Raw genomic sequence first — 12,242 nt, forward strand, 5'->3', positions numbered from 1 at the left:
GGACTTTCTATCTTACAATCATTCCATCTATAAATAAAGACAGTTTATTTCTCCTCTCTAATCTGTCATGTAACTATTTTTGTCATGTCATGTATGTGTCATGTAATTATTTTTCTTGCCTTACTGCACTGTCCAGAGCTTCAAGTACAATGCTGAATACAATTTGGTGAGCATAGCAGAAAGCGGTAGTTGACTTGCTATCTCAAATGGGGAGATTTAAGTGTGACATTTAAAAATTCAATTTAGAAAGGAAGCACATGATGGAGTAGAAAAGCACTTACATCCTAAATGAAAAAGTATATACACACAAATAAGAACTCCCAAAACAAACCAATATTTTACTATTATAATTCTCACCATGGTACTGATACTGTCTACCTCACATTCTTAAGACTTGATCTCTTTTAGGCTAAGCACCAATCTTCTTTCATGACACCTACCAGCATTTGCAACAAGAAGCAAGGGCAGTTTTCCTCGCTCTATGTCATCTTTAATCAGTTTCTCCAGGAAGGCAACATCCTGGGATTGAAAGACAAACCACAAAAACATGAGACAACCAACATAAAAGCTATACAAGGAAAAATGATAACTTCTGAATGAAGCAGATACTCTCAAAATTTACCAATTCTTTTCTAGACAATTTTCCGTTTTATCCCTCTAATTATAGATGAGAAAACAAAATCATTTTACTTGAAGATTAACTAAAAAACTCAGTTAAATGAGATTAAAGTTAGAAACTACATACACAAAACCAACATTTCTCTACTTTAAAACATTTATGATTTAAAAAATTCTCTTAAACTGTCCCCCTTGTCGCCACAAAAACAGCCAAAAATGTATCTCTAATGTTATGCCAACAAAGGTCCGTCTAGTCAAAGCTATGATTTTTCCAGTAGTTGTGCATGGATGTGAGAGTTGGACCATGAAGAAAGCTGAGTGCCGAAGAATTGATGCCTTTGAACTGTGGTGTTGGAGAAGACTTTTTTTTTGCAACTCTTTTTTTTCCCCCCTCTACAACTTTTTATTTTCTTTCCTGCAGCACGTGTTTGCAGTCTTGGTTGCAGCACGTGTTTTTTTTTTTAGCTGCAGCATGTGGGATCTAGTTTCCTGACCAGGGATTGAACCCAGGCCACCTGCATTGGAAACATGAAGTCTTAGGCACTGGACCACCAGGGAAGTCCCCTAGAGAAGACTCTTGAGAGTCCCGTGGACTGCAAGGAGATCAAACCAGTCCATCCTAAAGGAAATCAGTCCTGAATATTCATTGGATAGGGCTGATGCTGAAGCTGAAACTCTAATACTTTGGCCACCTGATGCAAAGAACTGACTCATTGGAAAAGACCCTGATGCTGGGGAAGATTGAAGGTGGGAGAAGGGGATGACAGAGGATGAGATGGTTGGATGGCATCACCGACTCGATGAACATGAGTTTGAGCAAGCTCCGGGAGTTGGTGATGGACAGGGAAGCCTGGGAAGGTGCTGCAGTCCATGGGATTACAAAGCGTCGGACACAACTACGACTGAGTGACTGAACTGAACTGAATGCTATTCAATGATGTATCTAAACCAGAAAACCTAACTACCTAGAAAAAGAAATGCACAATCCTAAAACCTATCCCTTCTGCTTCTGACTTCAGTATGGAAAGCCTCACCACTTGTATGTCTGAACATAAGCAGAATCCAATCCCAAGGATTATGATAAAACAACCTTACTTTCAAAATCTGCCCATTCATAAATCCAGGTTAACAGTGATAACCATTTGAAAGAACAGTTTAGAAGGAATTTCTGATGCTTAATTGAACTCCATGTTTCTACTTAAAGCAGGTGATACAGTGATTATAAGACTCCTTAAGAGCCAGGTGCTGCTCACCTTTCTGCCAGTCAACCTGTGTGGACATTCAAACCTGGAAGCATGTATTAGGCAATGGGAAGATCTAAGCACCCCGTGAATAAGCTAATAATTATCTGGAAGCCAGCGAACAGAGCCACAGTTGAAAGGAAGATACAGTTTCAAAACAAAATTCTTTCTTATTTTATAAACTTACCATCAGAGCTTACCACTGTATTTTACCATTATAAACTTTACCATCAGTGCTTACCATCTGATGCTGGGATCCAAACACAGTGTTACAGGGCACCCGACACAAGCAGGGAAAGGGCAGGCCGAGCTGTGGGGAGAAGCGTGCAATTTCACAAGAAGGATCTTTGTCTCCATCCCCTTACATCCCCGAAAGACTGTGGTTCTAAGTCACAATTATTCTTTTAAAACAATCCCTTCCTTAGGAATACTTAATATAAATATATAGATGTTAAAGTATATCTAGAGAGTCAAGCCAAAAAAATCAAGTGGTGGAGGAGGGTGGGGTGGTAAATTTCCAGGAGCTGTCTTCTAACAGGATACAGACAATGTAAAATTTTCTAAATGAGTCAACTGAATGAGCAACTATCAACTCATCTTCTAAATGAATACCTATTCTTTGCTGTATTTTAGAATATGCCATAAAAAACCAAAAAACTTTTCCAAATGGAGAAACAAGCTGAGCCTTTAGCATTTTTGGGGGTAATTTAGGATCTTCCCTCCAAGGATTAGTGGTAAATAACACCACCTAAAGGTATTCAAGGAACAAAATGTCCCATCCATTCTCAAAAAACAATAAATATGGAGCAACAGATGTACGTATCTCAAGAGAAACGAAGTGTTATGAAGACAGTAATTGTCAAATAAATTTTATATTCTTCATTTTTAGCTTCCAAATCCTTAAGGAGATTATGTTTTAGGAATTTTTTAACATTTGAGCATATTGCTCTATATAACTAAGACTTGTAAGCCTTATAGACCAAAAATTTAACGAGCATTTTATTCACATTTTTTTCCTGTAAAGAATCTTTGCTCTAAATTATGAAAGTGAACCCAAGTAAAACACACAATAAATAATTACAGAAATTAAAAGTGAAAATGTCATCCCATTCCCCCCACCCCTCAGGCCCCCCAGTTAAGCCACAATTTGTCACTGTTGGGCTTCCCTGATGGCTCAGACAGGAAAGAATCCACCTGCAATGCAGGAGACCCAGGGTTGATCTCTGGGTTGGGATGATCCCCTGGAGAAGGGAATGGCAACCCACTCCAGGATCCTTTCCTGGAGAATCCCATGGACAGAGGAGCCTGGCAGGCTACAGTCCACAGAGTCATAGAGTTGGACACAACTGAGTGATTAACATTACCCCTGTTAATAGGTTAGCATAGAACTTTCCAGATATTTTCTAGGCAAAAATATAATGTATTTATATATTTTTCCAGGTATAAAAAAATATGCACATTAGCATGTACATACTTTTAAAACATGAACACCTGCCACCTGCCTTTCCCACTTAACATCCTCACATATTTTTTGAAGACTCGATTGCTGTTCCAAAACAGCTTTGAGCCCATAAGAGCCTGGCTCATAGCAAGTACCCAATAAGTAATTGGTTTCATGTTTCTACAGAGGTATTACAAAATTCCTCATTTTGTATATCCTTAAGAAGAGGGCATGATTTCATTCTGATGTGAAAACGGGTAAAAATACTCTGTATTGCCGACCTGATTTAGTCCACTTAGGTTAATATTTGTTGTTGCTGATTAGTCACCAAGTCATGTCTAACTCTTTTTCAACCCCATGGACTATACCCCATCAGGCTCCTCTGTCGATGGGATTCTCCAGGCAAGAATACTTCTCCTCCTCCAGAGAAGAAGAGGACACAATTTCTTGCCACCAGTGACCAAGGCTTAGAAATAACTTAACTCCCGAGTCTCTCCTCTGTTTCTCCCGGGGACTTCTCCATCTTACAGAAGACAATCCCTCCAATTCTATGGGTTTTGCTTTAAAATGTTCTTGGCCAAGAGGCTTAACAGGTTCTTGACTCAAGGTAGCACCCTAATCAAGCTTTCCTAAACTCCAGAAAAGGATAATGCTCTTTGATCTAATAATTCTAGACTGGCTCTGAAAATCCATCTGAGGAATATAACCCAAAGTATAGAAAAAGCTTTATGCACAAAGATGTCCATAACAGCACTATACAAAGAAAATTTCCCAAAAATGGTCATAAAAAGCCAAAGAATAAAAACACTAACTGTCCAAAAAGAAAAAAAAAATTTTAAATACTATACACTTACTTGAAGGAATGTCACGAAGGCATTAAAAATATACTTTACTTTGAAGAACTGATGAAACATGATATGCGCCTGTTACAACAGTAAGTGAAAAAAGCCATGTATAGCCATGTAAAAACGTACATGCCCTCTGACTAATCAAAGTCTGAAAAGAAATAAAGTAAAATGTTGACTACAGTTGCCTTTGGGCAACTAAAAAAGACATACATCTCTCTCTAAACTTATTAATACACATTTACATCTAAAAATGACAGACGCATGTAAGAAAATCATCTTCCTTTTCACTTGAAAAAAAAAGCGGCTAAAGAAATAGGTCAACACACTTCAGAAACTTCTAGGACAGAATAAAGCATCGTTTCCTTAAACGATCGCCCTTATGCCACATTACCTGATTACAGAGGTACTGGCCCAGGCCAGGCCTAGCAGCAGCACTTAGATAGATCACAGGCTTCCTGTTATATAACACGTTGAACCCATCCACTACAAAGTCTTCGTAACGGGAATGGATGGCAAGCCTACAGATCTTTGCGAGTCCTTCTCTTTCTTCTTCGTGGAAATAAGCACAGCCATTTTCATACCTGTTAAGAGACACTCACATGTCAGTATGTTCTTACCTCTGAGTTTATAAGTCCCAGTCTTATAACCATGGAAGTAAATCTTTTCTCAACCTAGAAACTGTCACCCAGATCAAAGGAGATAGGAATCACCCTCGTCTCAGATGGCTGCAAACTCACGGCAGCTGGAGGTTATAAAGAACAAAGGCAATGACCCTTTATCCACACTGAGCTCCTGGAAGAGTAGGAACTAAGAAAACCAGTAGGAAACAGGAATGCCTCCAATATAAAAAGGCTGAAGATCATGGATTGGCTTACTTTACCAGAAAATCAGCACTGGGTAATGTAGGCATGGTTTTTTGCAGTGTCAGCCCTAAAACATCCAAAGTTAAGTAAAACTGTCAATAATGCTAGTCAGGCTAAGTTTTGCTTTCACTATTATCTGCTTGGAAACTTTTATTCTTCTCCATCTCTAAAGAGAAAGAGAGAGAATTACAATTACAGGTGTTGGATTTTTATTAGAAGAAAATTTCTCCTTTGCCACACAGGCAAACTCATACTCTCGCCAGGCCAAGCTCCTTCCCACTATCTGAAAATGAGTCTCCCAAGTTATTAAACGTTCTAACGTTAGGTAAACATTCCTTTTCCATAAAAGTAACAGCATAAATAAACACAAAATACCACTGGTCTTTATCTTCTACTGATTCCTTACTCGGCTAGAATTCCTTAATAATGACAGTATTTACCACTGTATAAAGCAAATTTCAATTTCCCAACACATACTCATCTTCCTTATGACAGCATTTCCTTTCTACTAAAACACGGCTAATACTTTAAATAAAAATACTCGAATCCAGGGCCCTCCCTGGTGGTCCAGTAGTTAAGACTGGGGGCATGGGTTCAATCCCTGCTTGAGGAACTAAGATCCAGCATGCCACACAGCATGGCAAAAAAAAAAAAGAGAAAAACTCCCCCAAACCTGCCTCCATTTCACTGCTACATCTTCTATCAACATGTGCCAACTAGGAATCTTCTTTCTCTTTCCGTATCTTTATTTTTTTTTAAATCATGGGTATGATGACACATTTACAGGAGACTTAGAAAATACAGAGCAAGATCACATATAGTCCTGCTATATACAGTGACAAATGAGAAACTGTGGACATTGTTCAGCAGTGCAGGCTCATGTTCTCAGATCCTCCACGTATTACTTCATTGTTCATTTAATCCTCACAACAATGCCATCAAATGGATATTTAGTCTATCTCTGCTGCACAGACAGGGAGACTGAAGCACGCAGAGTGGTTGAGTGACTCTTCCGAAAGGGAAGAGGCAGATCTGAATCTAGGTAGCACAGCTCCAGAAAAGAGACTTCTCACAGTCTAGATCCAACTCATAAATGCCTTTACCAGAAACTAAAAACTTATTACCTGAAAATTCTGCAGAGCCATAAGGTAGTGTCTGAAAGTATCCTAGTAGTAAGTTTTCTCAGCTTCTCTTTATCCAGAGTTGAAATGTAAGCTCCCAGACTATGCCCCAACAAAGATATATGACCTTGTTCTCCAATATTCTGAATTCTGTTAATCAAAAATATTAGATTTTTTAAAAGGTATCAGTCTAAGCATAAATAAATAAAACTTAGAGACACAGTATTCCACAAAAATTTGTCACATTTGAAATCCACTTAATGGCCTAGAAGGCAGAAACTCAGATAAATTTAGAAAATTCAATGTGTAATAAGGTATTCATAGCTTAGGGGGAAATTTTCTTTCTGAATTCAAGTGCTAGGAGATAAATATCCTTTTTATTGAATACCAACTAAATACACAAACTGTTTTTAAATAATTTTCTCCAAATAAGTTTTTTAAATTAAATACTAGCTGTAAGAACCATAGAGAGTAGAGCTGAGATAAAATGCGCAGAAAACAATTTAAGAATTAATAGATGAAGATCAATTCCCTGCATTAAACAGCTACGTATAACAACTCAGCAAATTCAAGGGGAACTAGGTATTGCTTTGCATATAATTAAAGTGGATGGACTAATTTCCCTTATAAAGAATAAATGTAGTAATGAAAATGACAAAGACTCAACAGGATTCTGGGCAAAGACAGTTCATAGAAAAGGGAATATAAATGGGCCTTAACACATACAAAAAAGACACTTAACCTGATTTCTTAAGAAAAATGCAAACTAAAACCATGCTGAAATATAATTTCTTCCCTATCAGACTGGCAACAATCCATAAGTTTGCTAACACCCTTGTAGGTAAGTGTGTGGGGAAAAAGGTCCTCACACACACACAGAGTGGGAATGTGAACAGGCACAAGTCCATGCAGGGAAATTTGGCAATATCTGTCAAATTTATAAATATACAAACTTACTCGGTCTAGCAATCTCACTTCTAGGACTTTAATCTCCAGAAACACTACTTTGAGGAAATGACACATGTACAAAGTTACTAGCTGCAGGAATGTTTGTAAGAGTAAAACATGAATCGGAGACCAGTTAAATAAAATATGGCTCATCCATTAACACCGTGTGCATGTTCGGTCATTTCCAACTCTTTGCGACCCCAAGGACCGTAGCCCACCAGCCTCCTCTGTCCATGGGACTTTCCAGGCAAGACTACTGGAGGAGGCTGCCACTTTCTCCTGCAGAGGATCTTCCCGACCCAGGGATCAAACCCACGTATCCTGCACTGCAGGTGGATTCTTCACTGCTGAGCTACCAGGGAATGCCCAGAGCAACATCAAACAGCTCTTAAAAGGAGAAAGTGCCTTGTGTACGGCTATTCCAGGAATTTCAAGACATAAAGGAAAAAAGGAAGACACAGAACAATGTGCAGAGAATTTAGGTCCTGGAAGCAGTAAGCGTAAACATCTGGCTTGGGTGTACGTATACATGAAGTATCTCTGAAGAATACACCAGAAACTGGCAGCTTATCTCTAGGAAGGAGAACAAGCTAGGAAGAGAGAGATACTGCCTTTGCATATATACCTTTTCTATCTTTTGAAATCTGAACCAGAAGAATGCATTACTTATTCTAAAAACCACTGTATTTAAAACAATTTAAGAGAAAACTAGATAAATTGCTTGATAGATGCATAAATGGAAATAAGATAAGCAGATGATTCACAGATGGCATGGCTTGCCACCAGTGAATTCAGCTGCAGTACTTCTCAGCAATCAAAAGCCCAGGAACAGCAACAGCCAGAAACAGAAGCACACAGCAGCTACCCTCTGGCCCCTGCGCCAGCCCCTCCCTAAGGCACAAGACCATAAAAATGACAAGGTTTTAGTAAATGATTTCCTTTTATAAAATACATTATCTAAAACATGTCAACGTCTCCCTGAAGGAAGTGAATGTTGTTGTAACTTCATATATAATCTGGAATGAAATAAGGCTTATCACTGCAGCAACTTGTATGAATGCAATCATTATCAAACCCAAGAACACAGATACTCTCAAAGAGAAGCTGCCAACCGTTCTCCATTACCGGGTGCTCTGGGGCTCCTCGTCTTCGTCTCCGTGCATCAGATTCTGAACTAACTGGAGGATGCTCACCATGTCTTGTCCACTGTGGAACAGAAAAACAGTTGATAGACGGGGAAATAGCACACGCCACTCCCTCCCCTCACCACCACTCTCTCACTATTTCTCTTGTCTCAACTAGCTTTGATGTCTTTCTGTTACAACAGAAATAATGTGTTTTGAGATATAGTATACACCATCTTGTTTTTTAAAAATAAACCATAAGTTACCAACTGAATTCTAAATATAACCATACATATATTAAAGTATTAGTTGCTTAGTTGTGTCTGACTCTTTGCAACCCCATGGACTGCAGCCCGCCAGGCTCCTCTGTCCATGGAATTCTCCAGGCAGGAATCCTGGAGTGGGTAGCCATTCCTTTCTCCAGAAGATCTTCCCCACCCGGGGCTTGAACCTGGGTCTACTGCACTGCAGGCAGATTCTTGATCATCTGAGCCACCACGGAAGCCCCTTACTTGTGATTAATTAAATCTTCTACCTGAATGTAAATTTGATTTTTAAAAACTTCACTAGCTTTAGCAGTATTTCTCTACCAGTTCACTGGAGTCTTGGAGACTACTTAGTAAGCATATTATAAGGGTCAAAATAGTCCTTATAAGCTGCTGGAAGATCACAAAAGCAGCAAGAATACTATAATACCACTGGGTGTATCTAAGTTTCCTTCCATGTGGGATTCTTGTCTGTTTGTTTTAACAGAGTTAAACATGAAATGCAGGCATCGCTTATTACCACCTCTTCCCCAAACTGGAGAAACTGGAGACTTGGTTAGAGTATAAACAGACTTACTTCTGTCCAAGATATGTTTTTAAATGCTCATTACGTGAGGTGGAAACATACGAGAAGAATGTGAGCGGGGTGTTCGTTAGCAATGGCAAGGTGACTTGCAATGCATGTGATGTCAACACGCTACCACTCTATTAAGGAGAAGGTGACATAAAAAGTTCTCCCTTTTGAAAAGCAATGTCCGCAAACCCATATTCCTCAAGGTGCTGACCTTCACATGTGAAGGACTCTGGTCCTTGGACTCTATGCAGAAATGAAGCGAGGGGACCTTCAGGAAACCCTGTTACAGAGCTGTGAGGACGCCATTAGTCCATGAAAAGCACTGAACTCTGCACCTGGGAAGTGGGATCTCGGATGCAGCTATCAGCATTATTAGTGTGAACACCCTGGATTGGTGTCATTAATGCACTCCCACTCTGAATTACAGATGCTCCTGGCAGTATCTCTTCTAGGGAAACCTCTGCAGGATGAGTAGAACCCTATAATTCCCTTCAGCAGGCCTGGGTGAGGAGACTTAGAAGATCTGGTTCCTGTTCTCAGCTGGAAAATGAACTTCACCCATAGACGACTTCCTCCATCCATTGGGATCCTTCCTCTGTTCTTTTGCAACCCTGAACGTATTTATATTCGGGTCACAGGACGGCTTAAGGGAGTTGCACTATTTACCTATGCACAATTTCCTGGTTATAAAAAAAATAATGTTTGTCCGAAGGAAACTGGGCCAGGACTTAAAATCCAAATTAAGTGCTGCTGCTGCTGCTAAGTCGTTTCAGTCATGTCCGACTCTGTGCGACTCCATAGATGGCAGCCCTCCAGGCTCCGCCATCCCTGGGATTCTCCAGCAAGAACACTGGAGTGGGTTGCCATTTCCTTCTCCAACGCATGAAAGTGAAAAGTGAAAGTAAAGTCACTAAGTCATGTCCAACTCTCAGCGACCCCATGGACTGCAGCCTACCAGGCTCCTCCACCCATGGGATTTTCCAGGCAAGAGTACTGGAGTGGGGTGCCATTGCCTTCTCCAAACATCCTGTAAAAACTTGGCTGAACATCTGCTTATTTTCCTAATATTTTCCCTGCTACTTCAAACCACAAATATTGGACAGATTTCCTTTAGTTGCCAAAAAATAAATCACTCTACTAATAAATGAGCTGATGCTTTCCTTTCATTTTCTTTTCCTTACTATACAATACAATGGTAAATCTTATCAAGTTAAGATAACTCTCACAATAAAGCTCAGTCTACCAGATTGCTGGTTTCAAGGATGAAACAAGTACGATAGCTGAGTTATATTATGAGTCTTATATGCCTCTAAGAGGCTGTGTTAAACTCGGAACCGGGAAGGGGGAGAAACAGTAGGTATAGCAGCATCACCAACCAGCCAACAGCATTTCACTTTTCTGATGTTACACTGCATAGAAATCTCAATTTGCTTTGTGTTCATTAAAACTGTAAATCAGTGATGGCAAAATCTTGCTTTAAAGAAGATGTACACCCCACGTAAAGGTGCTTATCTGTTGTTGTGTTTTAAACCTTTTATTTACTGCTGGAGTACAGCTGATTAACAATGTTGTGATAACTTCAGGTGGACAGCAAAGGGGCTGAGCCATACGTATACATGTATCCATTCTGCCCCAAACTCCCTTCCCATAACACTGAGCAACTGTGCTAAACAGTAGGAAAAAGTGGTTCTCTTCCTTGCCACCTACCTGCCTTGCAGTGGCCCTGGAATATCCCCTGATAAGGGCTTCTTTCCATTTTCCTCCTCTGTTCTTCTAAATTAAAGGAAATAAAAAATTGTTATATTTATAACATTGGAGCATGAACATGTGATAATATTGCTCATAAACTCTAGTAACTGATGTGGGATTTGAAACACATATTCCCCCACCCCAACCCCATCCCAGCCCCCCAGGCTGGGCTATAGTTTAATATCAGGAAAAGAATACTAAAAAAAAATAATAATACTTCAACCCTTTTCTTGTTTACTTGACATACTATACGACCTGAATATATAGTAAGAAGTATTTCTAGAGTCAAGTTAATATATTAAGTAAATTTTAATAGGCAGAAGTGAAAATTGTAAGTCCTGCCCCTCAATTTCAAAATCCTTTAATGATAAAGCACCTTCCACTCAAGACAAACACGAGTTTTAAAGTCAGCTGCAGCTAAGCATGACGTTCTGAAAGCAAGAGGTGTCTTCAACAGCAGGAAACCAGTGCCACCAGTCTCGCAGCAGGCTGAGCACGTTTAATGGGGTCATGTCTGTTCCGCAGGCTCACCTCTGACTGTCCTCGAGCATCTTCATGGCCTCCTTCAAGTTTTTTCCCATTTCAGCTAGAGTAGGGTCTGCTATCTGGAAAAAATTTTTCAAAAGGTTAAATGTTAACAACCTCCTAATACTTCCACAACAGAGTTCATCACGAAAAAAACTAAATGTTAAGTCCATCTTCTTCTGGATTTATTATAACATACTTGGGTTATGAAGCACATGCTTGATGTCAGAATTCCAACAGTACAAAGTCCCAGCCCCGGGGAGGCTGCTTTTGGCATGTGCCTCTCCAAGCTTCCCTCTCCTCACGTGCGCTTCTCCACACTGCTTTTTTCCTGCTTTACAGTGAGTACCGTTCCCCATCAGTAGGTCCGCTTCATTCTCTTTAGCGGTTACACCTTTTTGCATCTGATGGATGTATTATAGTTTAACAGTCCTGAATTAATGGACCTGTTAGGTTACTCGAGTTTTTCACTATTAGAAGAAAGTCCAGAGAAGTATGAATAGCATACTATTTGTTTTACAGCTGTAGCAGGCTGAAAGATGGGGCTTCCCTGGTGGCCCAGTGGTAACAATCTGCTTGCAATGCAGGAGATGTGGGTTCAATTCCTGGGTTGGGAAGATCCCCTGGAGAAGGAAATGGCAACCTACGCCAAGTGTTCCTGCCTGGAAATCCCATGGACAGAGGAGCCTGGAGGGCTATAGTCCATGGGGTTGCAAGGATCGGATACTGCTCAGCGGCTAAATCACCACCACCAAGCTGAAAACTAGCCCCCCAAAAGATGTTCATATCCTAATCCCTAGAACTTGTGAATGTGTCCCTCATGTGACAAAGTCTCTGCAGATGTGATTAAACAGTGGTCATCCAGGTGAGCCCGGAGTGCACTAGCATGAACCAACATGAGAGAACTGGGAGGAGACCACACAC

At 40.1% G+C, this 12,242-nt stretch overlaps 1 protein-coding gene across 2 annotated transcripts in view; it reads right to left on the reverse strand.

Moving 5' to 3' along the window:
• PDXDC1 (pyridoxal dependent decarboxylase domain containing 1) overlaps positions 1-12,242 on the reverse strand; it is a 54,870-nt gene that overhangs the window by 25,526 nt on the left and 17,102 nt on the right. For both annotated transcript variants that reach the window (XM_018040590.1, XM_018040591.1), the window contains 7 exons: positions 11,325-11,398; positions 10,752-10,817; positions 8,206-8,286; positions 6,136-6,282; positions 4,540-4,729; positions 2,101-2,169; positions 441-519 (listed from right to left, as the gene is read on the reverse strand). In XM_018040590.1, coding sequence (XP_017896079.1) covers positions 441-519; positions 2,101-2,169; positions 4,540-4,729; positions 6,136-6,282; positions 8,206-8,286; positions 10,752-10,817; positions 11,325-11,398 — 706 coding nt within the window. The remainder of the gene's footprint in view (positions 1-440; positions 520-2,100; positions 2,170-4,539; positions 4,730-6,135; positions 6,283-8,205; positions 8,287-10,751; positions 10,818-11,324; positions 11,399-12,242) is intronic.

Source organism: Capra hircus, chromosome 25 (assembly GCF_001704415.2).
Source record: "Capra hircus breed San Clemente chromosome 25, ASM170441v1, whole genome shotgun sequence".
In the NCBI taxonomy this organism is placed as follows: Eukaryota; Metazoa; Chordata; class Mammalia; order Artiodactyla; family Bovidae; genus Capra; species Capra hircus.